This window comes from Bemisia tabaci, chromosome 5, assembly GCF_918797505.1.
Source record: "Bemisia tabaci chromosome 5, PGI_BMITA_v3".
Taxonomy (NCBI): domain Eukaryota; kingdom Metazoa; phylum Arthropoda; class Insecta; order Hemiptera; family Aleyrodidae; genus Bemisia; species Bemisia tabaci.
The window spans coordinates 24,744,940-24,764,484 of NC_092797.1; the positions used below are offsets into that span (position 1 = coordinate 24,744,940).

Genomic DNA, 19,545 nt, shown 5'->3' on the forward strand with positions numbered 1-19,545 from the left:
ACCACACATGTTCCTCACAAACTACTCATTCACTTAGCTCCTTTCACCATACATATAACTGATGAAAAATCACGAATGACTCTGGAAACCATCATTACTTATACGGGGTTTTCGCGGTAACTCTCATTCGATAATCTCCAAATATCCGTTCCCAGTGATGCCATCCTTCGACAAGTTTCAACTTGTCTCGATCAACTTCTCTATAATATATTTCTGATTCCCACGGTTTGGCAATAGCCGAGGACCTGCGGTCCCGCTCATTTAAACGCGTGGTGCTGGTGCGGGTGTGAAAGCCATCAATAATTTTCGATTATTTAAACGGTGATGTTTCTAGTCAGTTGTCGACCATCATCCTCATCTAAATTTATAGGAAAAAAATCGATATGATCCGTTTTGAATTTGGAAAATGAGTCATTTGTCCTTTCTTTTTGAGACAAGTGAAACACTGATGGGGTATGAAGCACGACGGGATGTGCAAATTCTCGTTCCTTGATTGCTCCCGCCCGGGGAACACCGGTAGACAAATGATGTTTCAGTATCATGAGCCTTGGCTGCATTGGCTAGAGGAATCGATGGAGCTCGGATGAGGGGGAGAAAAAAAAACAAGAAGAGATTCGTTTATCACATACAGCAGATTTATTGATATAAAAAGGAACATGAGTATTGTATATTTGGCACACACACTTTCATACTGTGCTATGAACCGTCGAGATCATGATGGGACAAATTGAAGCCTTGCTTTATTCGCATCACTTTCCTAACGATTAAATGACGACACTGGTTTTTCAATTCGCAAAGAGCATAGGGGAAAACCATCATCGGAAAAGTCTTAACATCAAACGAGCCAGGGTCTAAAGCGCTCACAAAATTTGAAATTGAAGCGTTGTCCAAATACTGACATTTTCTTAATACTAAATCACAAGTTTCGGAAAAAAGTTTTTGAAATTTTTGCTGATTGTCAACAGCTTTGTCCACTACTGCGCTAATCGATGGAGCGAGTTTCTTCAATTCTTTCCACGCCTTCTCTTGAAACGCTATTTCTCTCGGACACTTACGATGAGATGAATTTTTCTGACCGAGTACAAGACTTTTCCGTCCCAGAATCCTACCAAACTTCAAAAATCTTGATACGGTCCCGAGATAGCGCGTCTCCCCAAAGTCGCTGTCCCCCTCAAAATACGCATCGATGTCCTTGTCCCAGCGTGTAAGCTCTCTCCACTCGCTCGGCTTAAGGGCGACCATGTTTTGAACTGTAGCGTAATTGTAAAATTTGATGATCGGAGTAAACTGTTCATTACAACTGTAACCGATCACTATCTGCTGTTCACCGTTCGGGGTCAGGAAAAAAGACGAGTTTCCCATCGTTTTCGATACGATAGGGCCTCTGCACACACCACGACCGGGTTTTATCGGAGACATGCTCGAAATTTGATAACAAATCACTTCGAGCGAGCCGAGCTGACAGCAAAAGCGGACCACACCGACGAAAAAACGAACAGAAAATGGTCGCTGGTGTGTAACAATCCACGGTAAGAAGACATCGTGATCCAGGAGGAGGAGGAAGAGAAGGAGGAGGGGTCTGCAACACGCATTTGAAACGTATCAGATCGACTATCCACTCAAATGAAGGCGCCCTCCTCCCGAGTGTCAAGGTATGATAATGGAGTATCCCATTTGAACCTATGATAAAGAATCGATTATGCACATGGTGCTCGTTACGATCGATATTTTTCAAAGGTTTAAACGGCATAGCAATCGATACATCGCAAAGCATGCCACGACACTGGAAACCGTATGTTATAACCCGCTTTCACGGTGCACTAAGGCGCTCTGCGACTCCCACTCTCCACAGCAATCTGTCATGGAGGAGATCCTCCGGGAGCTGGCATCTCTCCATCTCATGCCCTCTACCCACCGTTTGGCTGGACACCCTCTCTCTCTCGCCTACCTGTCAATCGATACATCGCAAAGCCCACCACACACTACTGCAAAGTCCATAGCCGTCTTCATCCCGCAAACAGTGCCATGCAGCAACACCAGATTGCCTATTCGTTCAAATCAAGGCGGTATCATCCCGAGGATAGCCCCGGGCAAGGCTTTCACGTTATAAAACCACACTTTTCAGTCCGGGAGAGGGTACCCAACGAGCTAGCTATCACCTCTGTTTCGTCCATTCCATACCCTCAAATATGGCGTCACTAGTGAGGTGAGGTGTAATAATCGACTATCGATTATTGCGGTGTTCGATCTCGTGTCATATCAATCGATACATCGCAAAGGGAATCAACGCAAACGGCAACAGATTGCCTATGAAACTGTGATAAAGAATCGATTATTGGGGTGTTCGATCTCGTGTCATTTCCATCGATACATCGCAAAGGGGGGCCAACGCAAACGGTATCAGATTGCCTATGAAGCTGTGATAAAGAATCGATTATTGCGGTGTTCGATCTCGTGTCATATCAATCGATACATCGCAAAGGGAACCAACGCAAACGGTATCAGATTGCCTATGAAGCTGTGATAAAGAATCGATTATTGCGGTGTTCGATCTCGTGTCATATCAGTCGATACATCGCAAAGGGAACCAGTCTCATAACGCAATCGACATCAGATTGCCTATGAAGCTGTGATAAAGAATCGATCATTGCGGTGTTCGATCTCGTGACGTAGGTTTGAATATCATATCAATCGATATATCGCAAAGGGAACCAGACTTATAACACAATCGGTATCAGATTGCCTATCCAGTCAAATGAAGGCTGTCTCGTCTCGAGGATACGCCGTAACAGTTTGGCCCAATCTCCCGTACCATGGGGATTCCCCCTCTTCCTATCCTCTCGGTGGAAGGGTTCGCACATGGTCCATGAAATCATTGGAAATCGAAGCAAAATCGATCGACTTCGAGCGGGTGAGATGTCATATTCTGCGCATTCAAATCGAAGAAAAGTGATGGAAATCGTTACTGATCGAACAACCGATTCGTGATGAGACAACACAAACAACGAGAAAGGAGCAGGCGCTCAAGCATATGATGGTGAAAATTGGTCGTAGTCGATGCCAATCGAAGCTATATCGATAGGAATCGGTGAAAAATCTATGAGCCTCTCCACTAATCGGAGGCAAGAGAGCGAAGTTCTTCGCTTAAAATTCACAATCAAGGTTGGTTCCCAGCATTCACCATCATCTCATCATCTACCTTCGCGTCGTCAGAACTCAATGAGCATTAGTGAAAATCGATACCGCCCACACAAGAAATCGATACCACCCACACAAGCATTCGATTGAATTCGATCCTGGTAAGCTGCTACCAAGAATCGATTTCCATCTTTCTCACCTCTCGCTGCGAGATCCGTGCATGGTTCACGAAGACAGCATCGAGATAAATGCACGAGTATCACCGTAAGTCTAGTCCTAATCGATTGAAATCGATAGAAAATCGATAAAACGCTCCCGCAATTCGGGGTGAGAGAGCTATATTATTCGCATGCAAATCGAGTTTATTCGATGAAAAATAATGTGAATCAATACCGATCGAGCAAACATCTATCATGTTCATCGTTAAGACCGGGGCGATCGCACGATTGAACGTTCGATTCTCAGTTCTGACGACGCGAAGGTAGATGATGAGATGATGGTGAATGCTGGGAACCAACCTTGATTGTGAATTTTAAGCGAAGAACTTCGCTCTCTTGCCTCCGATTAGTGGAGAGGCTCATAGATTTTTCACCGATTCCTATCGATATAGCTTCGATTGGCATCGACTACGACCAATTTTCACCATCATATGCTTGAGCGCCTGCTCCTTTCTCGTTGTTTGTGTTGTCTCATCACGAATCGGTTGTTCGATCAGTAACGATTTCCATCACTTTTCTTCGATTTGAATGCGCAGAATATGACATCTCACCCGCTCGAAGTCGATCGATTTTGCTTCGATTTCCAATGATTTCATGGACCATGTGCGAACCCTTCCACCGAGAGGATAGGAAGAGGGGGAATCCCCATGGTACGGGAGATTGGGCCAAACTGTTACGGCGTATCCTCGAGACGAGACAGCCTTCATTTGACTGGATAGGCAATCTGATACCGATTGTGTTATAAGTCTGGTTCCCTTTGCGATATATCGATTGATATGATATTCAAACCTACGTCACGAGATCGAACACCGCAATGATCGATTCTTTATCACAGCTTCATAGGCAATCTGATGTCGATTGCGTTATGAGACTGGTTCCCTTTGCGATGTATCGACTGATATGACACGAGATCGAACACCGCAATAATCGATTCTTTATCACAGCTTCATAGGCAATCTGATACCGTTTGCGTTGGTTCCCTTTGCGATGTATCGATTGATATGACACGAGATCGAACACCGCAATAATCGATTCTTTATCACAGCTTCATAGGCAATCTGATACCGTTTGCGTTGGCCCCCCTTTGCGATGTATCGATGGAAATGACACGAGATCGAACACCCCAATAATCGATTCTTTATCACAGTTTCATAGGCAATCTGTTGCCGTTTGCGTTGATTCCCTTTGCGATGTATCGATTGATATGACACGAGATCGAACACCGCAATAATCGATAGTCGATTATTACACCTCACCTCACTAGTGACGCCATATTTGAGGGTATGGAATGGACGAAACAGAGGTGATAGCTAGCTCGTTGGGTACCCTCTCCCGGACTGAAAAGTGTGGTTTTATAACGTGAAAGCCTTGCCCGGGGCTATCCTCGGGATGATACCGCCTTGATTTGAACGAATAGGCAATCTGGTGTTGCTGCATGGCACTGTTTGCGGGATGAAGACGGCTATGGACTTTGCAGTAGTGTGTGGTGGGCTTTGCGATGTATCGATTGACAGGTAGGCGAGAGAGAGAGGGTGTCCAGCCAAACGGTGGGTAGAGGGCATGAGATGGAGAGATGCCAGCTCCCGGAGGATCTCCTCCATGACAGATTGCTGTGGAGAGTGGGAGTCGCAGAGCGCCTTAGTGCACCGTGAAAGCGGGTTATAACATACGGTTTCCAGTGTCGTGGCATGCTTTGCGATGTATCGATTGCTATGCCGTTTAAACCTTTGAAAAATATCGATCGTAACGAGCACCATGTGCATAATCGATTCTTTATCATAGGTTCAAATGGGATACTCCATTATCATACCTTGACACTCGGGAGGAGGGGCGCCTTCATTTGAGTGGATAGTCGATCTGATACGTTTCAAATGCGTGTTGCAGACCCCTCCTCCTTCTCTTCCTCCTCCTCCTGGATCACGATGTCTTCTTACCGTGGATTGTTACACACCAGCGACCATTTTCTGTTCGTTTTTTCGTCGGTGTGGTCCGCTTTTGCTGTCAGCTCGGCTCGCTCGAAGTGATTTGTTATCAAATTTCGAGCATGTCTCCGATAAAACCCGGTCGTGGTGTGTGCAGAGGCCCTATCGTATCGAAAACGATGGGAAACTCGTCTTTTTTCCTGACCCCGAACGGTGAACAGCAGATAGTGATCGGTTACAGTTGTAATGAACAGTTTACTCCGATCATCAAATTTTACAATTACGCTACAGTTCAAAACATGGTCGCCCTTAAGCCGAGCGAGTGGAGAGAGCTTACACGCTGGGACAAGGACATCGATGCGTATTTTGAGGGGGACAGCGACTTTGGGGAGACGCGCTATCTCGGGACCGTATCAAGATTTTTGAAGTTTGGTAGGATTCTGGGACGGAAAAGTCTTGTACTCGGTCAGAAAAATTCATCTCATCGTAAGTGTCCGAGAGAAATAGCGTTTCAAGAGAAGGCGTGGAAAGAATTGAAGAAACTCGCTCCATCGATTAGCGCAGTAGTGGACAAAGCTGTTGACAATCAGCAAAAATTTCAAAAACTTTTTTCCGAAACTTGTGATTTAGTATTAAGAAAATGTCAGTATTTGGACAACGCTTCAATTTCAAATTTTGTGAGCGCTTTAGACCCTGGCTCGTTTGATGTTAAGACTTTTCCGATGATGGTTTTCCCCTATGCTCTTTGCGAATTGAAAAACCAGTGTCGTCATTTAATCGTTAGGAAAGTGATGCGAATAAAGCAAGGCTTCAATTTGTCCCATCATGATCTCGACGGTTCATAGCACAGTATGAAAGTGTGTGTGCCAAATATACAATACTCATGTTCCTTTTTATATCAATAAATCTGCTGTATGTGATAAACGAATCTCTTCTTGTTTTTTTTTCTCCCCCTCATCCGAGCTCCATCGATTCCTCTAGCCAATGCAGCCAAGGCTCATGATACTGAAACATCATTTGTCTACCGGTGTTCCCCGGGCGGGAGCAATCAAGGAACGAGAATTTGCACATCCCGTCGTGCTTCATACCCCATCAGTGTTTCACTTGTCTCAAAAAGAAAGGACAAATGACTCATTTTCCAAATTCAAAACGGATCATATCGATTTTTTTCCTATAAATTTAGATGAGGATGATGGTCGACAACTGACTAGAAACATCACCGTTTAAATAATCGAAAATTATTGATGGCTTTCACACCCGCACCAGCACCACGCGTTTAAATGAGCGGGACCGCAGGTCCTCGGCTATTGCCAAACCGTGGGAATCAGAAATATATTATAGAGAAGTTGATCGAGACAAGTTGAAACTTGTCGAAGGATGGCATCACTGGGAACGGATATTTGGAGATTATCGAATGAGAGTTACCGCGAAAACCCCGTATAAGTAATGATGGTTTCCAGAGTCATTCGTGATTTTTCATCAGTTATATGTATGGTGAAAGGAGCTAAGTGAATGAGTAGTTTGTGAGGAACATGTGTGGTTTCCGAATGACACTCTAACAGGAAAATGAGTAGCGAGAACTGGGTGGCCTTGAATTTGGGCTCGCGCAGTCGCGCGACCGGGTCGATTGTTGAATCGTTATCGACAGAACTCGATCGATGAATCCCTATCTCGGCAATGCTTTTTATCGAACAAGGTCTTTCGATAACGAATCAACAATCGAACCGCAGACATACGCACATCACCGGGGTATTCAAAATAATTGTCAACTTCGAATCCACATCTCCGCGATGAGAGCATTATACTTGTCGCACCTAGAGTTCGACTCATTAGCCCCTCTAGTCACCGCTGTCGATACTTAAACCCGAATTTTCTATCATCTCACGTATAGCGTGGTATAACTTTTTCCGATCATACAACGTTGATACTGTGGTATACAACAGGCTGACGTCATAGAATGGATGCTTAGAGTGATGACACTCAATCGTATTCCCCCTGATGGATAGGCAACCCGCTACGAATTTATGGGAGAACCTCGGTCCTCCTCCTGTGTATAATTCCTAGTAGAGCGGTAAGGTCGCTAGCTGGGTGGGGTGACGACACATAATGCATGCTTCACATGACGTCACGTAAAATGATGCAGGTCATTGGTCAAACGTATTTACCCGAATGGTTGTACTGTGTATGATTGCTAATAGAGCAGATATCGTCACGGTAAAGGACTCATGGCACATGAAAAACCCTGTGAAGATAGGTTTTTGCAGATTTTTTGCAACGTCTGCTCCTTCAAATTTCCCGCCTAATTCTCAGGCAAATTGTTGACTCTAACATATCATGCTTCGCTCAGGTGGGTAGGTAGCCCATAAGGATTAAACGGTTGTGGTTTAAAAAAGCTAATGGTAGCCCCCTTCACGTTTAGGCAACCCGCAACAGTAAACACGGATGCCATACACCGTACACTAATCCATACCCGACTCCGGGTTAAATCATATTTTCCCGCTCAATTTTACAACATTGTTACCATGTTCCGTAGCAACACCCGTCATTAATTCAAATTTTCCCGCTCAACGTTGGTTGGTGTCGTCACAGCATGAAAAGATGGCTGTCATTTTATACACTAAAACACCCATCACCCGTAACTAATTCAAATTTCCCCGCTCAATTTCACAACGTTAGTGACGTCATAGCATGAAAACATTGTTGACATATGATCCGCTAAAACACCCATCACCCAACCAACACCGTTAATTTACTCCGATTTTTCTGCACGATTTTACAACACTGGTAACGAGTAAGATTACCCCTCGGCCCTGATAGGTAGGCAAGCCGCATCAATTAACCAGTGGTTGTCACAACTCTCAAGTAACCCACGCCCCTCCTGTCCCGATTTTACTAACAACCCGTAACAGATAACCAGTCGCTAGTGTCCTCACACCGTGGTTGTAAAATCAGACATCCTAAAATAATCCAGATTTCCCCGTAAAATTTTTCAACAATACCCCTCAATTAATCACGATTTTCCTGATCAGACTGATAACGCGGGTGATGGGTAGGCAACCCGCAACAGTTGCTAGTGACGTCACACCATGGTTGAAAAATCAACATTTTTCTGCACAATTTTACAACACTGGTAACGATAGGTAGGCAACCCGCAACAGTCGCTAGTGACGTCACACCATGGTTGCAAAATCATCCTAAAATAATCAACATTTTTCTGCACAATTTTACAACACTGGTAACGATAGGTAGGCAACCCGCAACAGTCGCTAGTGACGTCACACCCGGGTCACGTGACATAGGTCCCGTCTTAAAGGTCAAGTGCCGAAACGATAGGTAGGCAACCCGCAACCAGTCGCCAGTGATCTCACACCGGGGTCACGTAGCTCCCGACTTAAAGGTCAAATTTGGCGCCATATCCTCATATATACACTACTCTCGTTTGCCCTCTCTCGCTCGACCCCGCTTCTAACGAGTTTTTAATCACTCGCTATGCGCCCTGCGCGCAGGGATCCAGAAACCCTGGTCATTATCAGTCTCCTGCTCAACTATAAACGTCGAAGGGATTATCAGATTAGAGCTCTCGGAAGGGTTTGGACTCTGAAGCAGGGTCGTTGAAGTCATTTTAGGTTTGAAGCAGGGAATTTAAAGGTTTCAGGGGAGCCTGCGAATCCTTAAAATAAAGTAAAAAAACACATGCACATACTGGAAGCGCTTAATTTATTGTCACCGTACGTTTTTCAGGGATCCCGTTCATTTCGCTGCATATCTATCTTAATCCTGCATTAAAAGGGATATTTTAATTTTTCTTTCGGCCAGAGTGTCTACAAGCCGGAATTCCGGAAAGTCCGGAAATAGTACGGATTTTTTAAGGGCGGTCCGGAAGTACTGAAAAAGTGCGGAAATTCCGCAAGGAGGTCCGGAATTTGTTTAATTTGTTGTCATTTTTGTCGCAATTGCATGAGCGAGAAATTCAAAGTTTTGACATTTTTCGGATTTCGTCAATTGGAGGTACTGAAAAAGCACTGAATTTTCACCGTTGAGGAGGTACTGAAAATCTTGGGAATGTACCGAAAAAGTACTGTAAAAGTACTGATTTTTGGCCAGCCTGTTTTAATAGACACCCATCGGCGTACGCTTTTTGGAGGCCCCGTTTCGTCCCTTGAGATGCATCTCATTTACGCTCCTAAAGAGAGAGTAATAATTTTTACAGAATTCTCGGTGTCAAATGATAACAAGAGTTTTTGGATAGCAGGTATAATAATAAAATAGCCCTGGAAACACCGCTACAAATGAAGCGAATAGAACCAAGACAACATGGCAATGGAGCAAGGGAAAAAGGACGCGTATTGCTGACGGCGCAGAGATACAACTATTCGTACTTGAAGGATGTCCGTGTTGCGTCTGCAAAATTGAAGGCGCGATGGCGCGAGACGTGAACTCGCAATGCTCCGCTCTATGCTACCAATGTGGTGCCGCTCAGATTCGGGAGAAAATTTGAAAAAAAGGTGCCTGAATAAGTCTCTCCTATCTTCGTCTGTGTTGACACTCGATTTTTTTCTCTCTTTTTCTTTCAATTGAATGTCTGATTTTTAAAGGATGTATTTGTAGACTTCTAGCTGAAAGCCCGTGTGTACCTGCCCCATAAAACCCGCGGAGCACATGGTTTTTGCAAGCCTTGGGTCCATTTAACCCAGCTTGGGTATCTGACGGCTAAAGCTTGCTTCGTTTTAGTTAAGTTTGTGTTTTCAAATTTTAACGAATGCGAGACTGATATTGCTATTGATGATGGAGGAAACACTGAAACACGTGTGGCAAATTAAAACAATAAATTAATCTGCAGACATGGCAAAATTTTGCTGTTTTTAACGATAGCAGTCGAAGTGTAGTATTCATACAGGCAAAAAGTCGATGATTTTGTGAAACGTCCAGTTATTTCTCAAGAGGCTCGGGTTATTTTAAAAATATTTTATCGTAATTCAAGGTGGAAGTTTTCAGCGATACAGATCTTGGCTAGGAAAAAAAAAACTCTGCTGTTGTATTTTTTTATTTAACAGGCCGAATCCCTGCGAGGGATTACACCGTGAAATATACAGGTCCCTCCTCAGCCTGCAACTCAACGTTGTGTATACGCTTGGTGAGGTCTGTCCCAAGACGAGTTCGTCAATAGTTGCCATTTTTAAACAAATCATTGGATTTAGTTTCGAAATTTACCCCGATGTTTGAAAAAAAGGTGCGCTTTTCTCCAACTTTCAGGCGGATACTATGATATGGCAAATCTACGAGTTAGGTAGATGATGCTGCTTCAGGTTTCAAGGCCTTAATTCAAAATGCCGTTTTAATAAAATGATATTACTTTAAATGAATCTTTGAAACTCAGGTCCTAAAATATTTGCTTAAAATGTTCAGAAAATAGAGAAACCTCCAATTTTAATGTTCAAAAAAATGTATTTTTCAAAAAAATCAATATTTTAGTTTAAAACCGGTCTCTGTGGAGTTACTTTCAGGAATTTTTAATGCCAAAACGGAAACTGTTATTTGACTGGCACTAGTCACCTGGCTCAGCTGACGACGATTTTCTTTCCGACGTGCCAACGCTGTCTCTCCGTTAGGGGACGAAAGTTTCCGCTGAGCTTGGCCTTTTCCCGACCCTCGTGGGTTCCGTCAATGATTTGATTTGATCGGACATGTGCGGACTATTAACGAGATTAGGGGAATTACCATCTACTTCTTATTTTGATAACACGAGCTCCAGGCATGGACCCCCATCTTCAAACAGATCCTCCCCTCTCCCCCTCTAATACCTCACAGCCCCTTCCGTCACCCCCCCTGCCCCTCTTCAATTAGCCTTGGTCTCACCACAAACCCCTAATTAAATAAAGATAAGGTTTACCAGCGATAGCCGTACTTGTTCCGAAGTTGTCATCACCCAAGTCGAAAGTTTACGCTTCGTTTAGGTTTTCGAAAAAAAACCTCATTTATGAATTTGTTTTTGTTTCAATAATATGGAAAACTCCGTATGCTTACTAACTTAGCGGCAATCATCGATCAGCATTCGATTACATACGTTTAACGATTCTCAACAAAAGAATAAGACAGTGTTTAGTCTGTATAAAGAATGAGTCATTTCGCAAGAGCTAGCTGTAAGCGAAGCAGGGAACTGCTAATGCGGGATATCCCGATTTTTTTTTTTTTTTTTTTTTTTTTTTTTTTTTTTAAATATTTAAAGTCTGTTACGTAATTTTAAAACAGGGTAAATACTGTCATTAACAATTGAAAGAGAAATAAAAGAAGCTTTCAAGATTAAACGAAGCGTCTTCAGTGTCAGTCGCGTTGTGTATATCTTGCTCTATTCACATTTCAAAAGAATGAGACAGGTCACCTCGGTTTCTGAAATTTACTCAACAAAAACCTCTCACTTACAGGGGGCGCACGTCTCATGCACCCCCCCCCCCCCTTGTATTCGCCTATGCTGTAGTGCTAAGGCAGAACGTCGTATGAACCTTCAGGCGTTGCCAAATTTCCTTTGGTAAATCAAACATTTTCTGGAAAATTTGTGAATCTTTTTCCTCCAGTTGTTCAGATAATTTTGTTCGCAATTTTATCTAAAGTACCTGAAAATTTTAAGGAACAATATTCATAACTTTCTTCCAAATTAGTTATTTTCTGAGAGGAAATTCTACAACTCTCGAATGCTCATGCGGCGTTTCTCCTTAGCACGGCAGTATGCGCGGTTGCGTCGATAACCGCGCGCTGTCTACAATTCTCACTAATAAAAAGGAGTCACGCTCCATCTCCAACCGAGCGAAACATCCTACTTCCGCGCACGACGTGTCAACGCAGCATCCCTGCGAAATTAATAATCCCTGCGTGCGTGTACGAGTGCGTGTGTCTCTGTCCCATGCCGGGGCCCGGCTTACGATGCTCCGTAATCTGACGAGGAGGCGCGCGTTTGTCCCTTTTTGCTTTCGCTCTCTCGCCCCCCCCCCCCCCGCCATCCCTGCCCCCACCCCCTCACGCACTTCTTTACAACTCGCTTATCTCTCTTATGACAAACGCCCGCTTTAAAGTCAGCGAGTCACCCCACCGAGTCCCCTCTGTCATCGTATCAGCGCATCCCTCCATACCCTGCCTCGTTCTGTTATTCTGCCGTGCTAAGGAAGAACGCCGTATGAACGTTCCAGAGTTGCCAAATTTACCCCGATAAAATAAGTATTTTGGACGATATTCATGCGCATTTTTCCTTGACATTTCTAGATATATTAAATTAAATTGCGAACAAAATTGTCTAAAAAATTGGAGGAAAAATATTTAGAATTTTCCGGGAAAATTCAGTTTTTATCGAAGGAAATTTGGCAACGTTTCAAGGCTCATACGGCGTTTTTCCGTAGCACGGCAGTATATTGTTGCCGAATTCGAGTCGAGGCGTACTTGACGTTCGCGCTTTTTACCGCGGGCTGTCTGTTCCTCGCCACGACTCTTTTTAACCTCCACGCCGGTCAGAGGGGACGCTAATCCCTGCGTTGGAGGGACTCCTGTAAAAACTAATTCCAGCGTGTGCCGGAGATGCGTGACGCTTTTAATTGATGGAGCTGTAATCTGCCGTGCTGGGAAAACGCCGAACAGTGGCTCGAGTCAATTAGAGAGGTCGGACATGGAATTTTTTACCAAAATTGCCAATTTCGATGTTTATTTCGTCATATTTCAAACTTCAAGGGGTGCTTGCAAAAGAAAATCTCACGAAAAAACCAATGGAACCACTATTAGAACCTCAAAGTTTTGTATGAACGGAGTTAAGCGTTTAAAGTTTCCAAGTTTTGTCCGGCCTCTCCCATTGACTCGATCCACTGTGCGTCGTGCGAGCATAGAAATTTTGCTTTTCCCTGTGTACAAATGTTTTAAAATAATTTGAATGTATTCCATTGAAGTTATTTCATGCACCAGACTAACGCGCAAAAAAAATTCTCTGAAAATTTTGAGGATTTATAATGGTGAGTTTCTAGGAAAGATCGGGTCCGTAATGATAGAGTGCGTCAGATAATGGAAGTCGAAAATGACATCGTGTTCGACGTCATGACCAAACAACTTGTTTGGTATGGTCATGTCAATAAGATGACTGAAGAGAGGCTGCCAAAAAAGATGCTTGATTGGGTTCCTCCTGGGAGGAGACGTAGGGGACGCCCAGTGAGAGGTTGGCGACAGGGGGTGTTGAGTGAGATGAGGGAGTGTCAACTCCCTGATGACCTGTGGGAGGACCGAGCTTTGTGGCGGTTAGGCGTCGTAGAGCGCCAAAGAGCGCGGTAAAAGCGACTCATATGTATGTATAATGGTGAGTTTTCCATAAAATTCGTAGTTTACTGGTGGAAATTTGGCAATGTTCAAATGTTCATACGACTTTATTTCTTAACACTGTAGCAATCATCATGGATGTTTATGTTTAATCCACTCGATCATTTTGACCCTACGCTTAGCCTCCTCAACCGTTCAGTCAGGCACTCGACGTGAGCCAACAACTGAACGTATTTATGCTAAAAGGAACTAGGTGCATAGGGTTTGCATGCAACATAGCTTCTTTTACCATAAAAAACTGTTGTCTCTGACCAGTTAGGTGAGTGCTTTGATCCGTCTACTCACACATAACCTCACAATCAATCAAGGGGTTATAATCGAAAAAAAAGTATGTGTCTGTCAGTATTTTGCGCTTTTATGTTCATCTTGCATCAATGCATGAACATGAAAAAATTAACGTTTTGATGTTTATTTCGTCTCATTTTAAATTTGACGGGATCCTTACAAAAGAAAATTTCACTAGAAAACTAATGGAACCACTTTTAGAACCTCAAAGTTGTGTGTAAGCGGAGTTGTAAGCGTTTAAAGATATTCTATTGACACGATCCATTGTGTGTCGATAGTCTTTTTCCGATTCACGTCTTACCATCCTTGATAAGTTCTGGTCCCTTTTATCCGAGCGAACGACTCGTTTTCGTGTTCGTGTAAGGCAATTATTAGCCCCCCGGTTTTTCCCTCATTTTCTCCTTCTCTCCCCGTAAGTTCTAAACGGGGCTCTGCACTGCGGAAGTGCTGAAAATTAATGATTTGAGATCTCATAAATACATAGAGTGTCAACATCAGAAGTTTATGAAGGGATTTTTTTCTTGCCGCGCGCCGAGAAGGAGTGACAAAATTGATGGCGTGTTCCTACTTCATTCTTATGAGCCAATCTACAACGACCTCTTTTGCATTTGGACGTATTTCTGCCAAACGGAACTACGTGCACTATGACGTGAGCCCAGTTATGCGTGTTTTCTTATGGGTCTCAGGTCCCATGTATAAATGCACATAGTTCCGTTTGACAGAAATACGTCCATTTCATTTTTGCACCCGGCTCATTTTCCTTACACTTCTAGACATTCTTGTTTTGCCTCTCCTTGCGTTTTCCGCCCCCAATCGAACACCATTTCCATTTCCTTGGCTTTCACCTGTCTCGATGTGACGGTGGTTCTCATTTATATCCGTAATTACCTTTTCAGTCATGCTTTTTTTTCTCTTTCCGGGAATGATCCCCACACTTTTACCGTGCTATTCATCATTTTATAAGAAAGTATTCAGAAGAGAATGAACACGGCTCGTTTTCCTCTCCCGAGCTACCCGCTAGTGGCGTAGCGTGCTTTGCGATACATCGATCGATCTGCCATTTAAACATATGGAATAGGGTCGATAAACAGGGTGTTCGCAAGGAACACCTTAATGATCGGACGTATTTCTTTCAAACGGAAGTATGTGCATTATGACGTGAGCCCTGTTATGCATGTATGCTTATGGGTCTCAGGGCTCATGTCTTAATGCTCATAGTTCCGTTTGGCAGAATTACGTCCAATCGATTCTTTACCAAAGCTTCAAATGGGGAAATATCGATGATCGATTATTCTCGCCTCACCACTGGTATCCGCGCTTTCTTAGCAAGTGTGAACCTCAATACTATAGAAGACGCCGTATAAACATCCGAGAGTAGCCAAATTTTTCCCGGATGAAACCTGCATTTTTAAGGAAATTTAAGCCTATTTTTCCTTGAAAATTTCAGACACTATAAATTAAATTGCACACACTATTTGCTGAAATTTTTGTAGAAAAATATTCACAATTTTTCGAGTAAATTCAGTTTTTATTGAATGAGATTTCACGAACTCTGGAGGCTCATACGGTTTTTTTCCTCAGCACGGCAATATAACGTACCCTAGGCAAAAAATCTGGAAGTTTAACAAACTTCCGATCGTCTTTGCCTTTCTTTAAGCAATTTTCTCCCCTGTCTTGCGAAAGGTCTGTTGTGAAAGTAACTCGCATAGAAGTCTTTTCTTGTTGCTCTTTTGTATCGCATTTGCAAAGGGCCCGAAGGGACGCGGGGTTTCAATGGACAAAGCCAGTCCCGAAAAGTTCGGTTCATCCCCGAGTGTTGAAACCGCGAAAAAAAGGGGAATGAGAAGGCGTGGAAAGGGATAGTAGGTGAAATTAGTGGCGAGATAAGACGTGAATCCGGGGTGGTAACTTTATATGCGTCTGGTCCGCGACACTGTTGCCAAAATAACTACTATTTTTGACCGAATAGAGGGGTAAATGTTCAGACTTTTAAAGCGCCATTTACTGTCTTCATCAATGGAGCGGATCAAACCAACTGGAATCTGAAGTTAATAGGTGGGCTCTAACTTCTTTATTCTATCGGATGATTGATAAGCTTTCGACCTCTATCGGTGGTCGAAAACCAATCGATTTTTCGACCTGATAATGGCGCGACAAGGAAACCGAGTGCCGCACTGACCAGTCTAACTAAACCGTAAATGAACCACGATTTGCAAATCGAAACTACGATTTCTGGCTCATTGGGAAAAACACTTATGTGCATAGGGAAACTAATGATAAAAACGTTGTTTCTAAACTGAGCCAGAAATTGTAGTCCAAATGGCAAAGAAACCCAGTTTGGAACATGCCAAAAATGGGACCCGTCTGAATCGATATTTTGGACGGGCGCTGATGACGTAGGCGGCCAAGAGAAACGACGTTTGCTGATTGGCCGAACTCATATTCTGGCATTGCCTTTGCTACGTCAACTCGATTGTCGGCTTTTAATCGGTCGGATTTCGATTAGCTTTTTCTTTCCTTCAAAAGGATTTTTTTTAACATTTAAATGGGTTTTTTGTTCTTTGACGAAATATTCAGTGGCGTGACTCACAGAGCGCGGGCCCGCCCGCAGACTATATTTTTGACACACACCACCCCCCTCCCCCCCACTCCCGATAGCACACACTAGACCGAGTCAACACGAATAGTCGGACAAAATCTGGAAACTTCGTAAGCTTATATTTTCGAAAATATGGAAGAAAATAGTTTAAGAGTGGTTTTATTGTGAAATTTTCTTTCAGAAACACCCCTTGAAATTGAATTTGTGATGAAATGGACATCAAAATTTGAAATTTTTAGCCAAAAATTTCATGTCCGACCTCCTTTATTTGCTCGTTCCACTGCGCGGCTCTGGCAATATTGTCCTACATTCCCGCTAAACTTCCTTGCAATTGATCTATTGGACGTATTTATGCCAAAAGGAACTATGTCTCTAGCAAACCCTATGCACATAGTTCCTTTTATAGCATAAATACGTTCTATTTGCTCTTCTTATTAAAGAAGATTTCTTTTTTATCATCGTTTTCTTGCATCCGCTTGCTCAGCATTTGAAGCATGGTGTCTAGAACGGGAAAACCCGGGATTCATCAGGGAATAAAAATTTACAGGGAAAATCGGGGAAAAAGCAGGGAATCTGTTCCAGAGACGGGGAATCTCTTCCTCCACCGCTTAGGGATCATTGCGTTTTCAAATTCGGCGGTCTTATTTGATCGAGCGCTTATTGATTTCTTGAATTACACACTTGAAGCTTCAAATCATCGAAAGAATGGAGACATTTTCATTGACCAGATAATATAAACATCAGGAACGCAATCGGAATTGAAATTTTGAACGTGCGCCAAAGAAATGGCTGAAAGATTAATTAAAATCGATACTCATGGATGGAATTCTTGAGAGTTGCGCTCTTTTCCCTCAGAAAATCTCGGGGAAGTTAGAGAAAACTTCGGTTCCTCATCAAGGAATGAGCTCCAAAAAATCAGGAAAAATCAGGGGGAAAATTAGGGAAAATCAGAGAAAAAATCAGGGAATGAGCCTGATCAAACATTCTGGACACCATGATTTGAAGGTCAAGCGTCAAATGGACGTATTTCTACCAAACAGACCCATGTGGAGGTGAGAAATATGGGGTGTGCTCGTTAGTTCTCTTTGGGTAAGAGTGAATGAGAATAATAAAGCGCCAGTGACGTCAGCGGCAATGATGGAGCCGCGGCCGCAAGACGGAGATCATCGTCGGGGCGCTTTAACTCATGAGCCCTGTTCAAAACGCTCTCTTGCCATGCCCGCGGCTCATGAACTCCGCATTCAGTTGGCACATAGGTCTGTTCGGTAGAATGTAAAATCCCGCTTTTCCAATTCTTCAAAAGGAATCTCGCCCACTTTTACATTGCTTCCTATGCAGCTTTCTAGAGCACACCCCATATTTCTCACCTCCACATAGGTCTCTTTGGTAGAAATACGTCCAAATGATCCGCCCTCGAAAAGGAAATATCATGTGTGAGCCGGCAAGGATGCTCCAAACGCGGGAAATTACACACCGCAGGCCTACGAAGGGAAAGTCTGAGCGGGAGATAAGTTTAGGAAATAGCTTTTGACTTTCCGGAGGGACTGCGACCGAGAATCCATCCTAGGCCTCCTCACTCCTCCCCAAATGCTCCATGCCCGCACCCCTCATTCAGAAAGCTATACAACTTGAAAGCAAATGCCTGTAACTTAACGCGTAAACTAAGATGTATATTGTATTATAGATCTATAACAGTCTCGCACTGCGCCTTATCGAATTCTTTCCGCGCGGAAGTCCGTCCCTTTCGAATACCGCACATCCCTGCGTTGTCGAACGCTCTCACCGACGAAATATAATTTTTTTGTGCAGTTTTGTGGAATTCAAAGGATTTATCAGCCCCGAGACTCTTGCGTTCTTCGTTAGGCCCCCAATACCTCGTGACTTCAATGTTCCCATCAATCCCACTCCTTCACTGAAAAAAAATTCTCGGCGTATTTACCAGGGTCCGTTTGTACCTTTACCATCTCACTTTTTTTACCAATTTTTGGTAATTTTATCAAGAGAGACTGGTAAGCTTACCTAAAACCCGGTATTTTTACTGTTTTTTTCAGGTAAGAATACCTTTTTTTTGGGTAATCAATTCCCGTTAACTTTGCCATTTTATCTTGGTAATTCTACCACAGTCGATAAAAAATATTGGCGTTTTTACCAAGGTCCAGTAAAATTACCGAGAAAGTTCAATAGTTTTACCGAGATTTCTCGGTAAAATTATCAATTCCACAAATGGTAATTTTACCAAGAAAAAATTGGGATCAAATAGAACCCTGAATTCTTGGTAACTTTACCCTTTTCTTAGTAAATACACTGAGATTATTTTTTCAGTGAATGTTCCCATCAATCCCACTCCTTTTGAGGGGAGCCCATCGTTATACGGTTGCTCAAACAGCTCTTTCTTCTTTTTTCTGTTTCAGTTCTGAAAGACGATTTTCGAGTGGAGCCGAAAGACACGAGGGTTGCCACAGGAGAAACGGCGTTGTTGGAGTGTGGGCCTCCGAAAGGTCAGCCGGAACCAACGCTGATATGGAAGAAAGACGATCAGTACATAGACTTGGGAATGACGAAAAGGTACGGAAATATACACTTAATTTTTATTTAAATGTACCGATTGGAAGCTCCAGTAAGCACGTGCGCAATATTAAAAATGAATCTCACTAAATTTAGATCACATAGAAAGTGCTACGTAGTTTATCATTCCTTAGTGTAAAATTATACGAGGAATGTGATTCCGGACTAGAAAATAAAAACAGATCCTGATTACGGACTAGAAAATAAAAACATTTAATTCCTTCCTCTATTCTCCTAATGTTGTACCCACCCCGCGGCTATACTTGAAATGGAACTACAGTTTACAGAAATCTTTAATCTTTCTGGTAAAATCGATGCCTTTTAAACCGCTGTAGGTTTTTCAGGTGACAGGAGAGGGAGAAATACGCAGAGTGTACACCCTTCCGGCTGCATGGTTTTCTTTGGAGCTAAAAAAAAGTGATTGCATTGAAAAATCTCTTGATTACAGAATCTGTGAAAATGAAACCCCTTT

At 43.1% G+C, this 19,545-nt stretch overlaps 1 protein-coding gene across 6 annotated transcripts in view; it reads left to right on the forward strand.

Annotated features, from left to right (window-relative positions):
• robo1 (roundabout 1) overlaps positions 1-19,545 on the forward strand; it is a 524,355-nt gene that overhangs the window by 490,578 nt on the left and 14,232 nt on the right. For all 6 annotated transcript variants that reach the window (XM_072300450.1, XM_019050901.2, XM_072300451.1 and 3 more), the window contains one exon: positions 18,920-19,073. In XM_072300450.1, the coding sequence (XP_072156551.1) occupies positions 18,920-19,073 (154 nt within the window). The remainder of the gene's footprint in view (positions 1-18,919; positions 19,074-19,545) is intronic.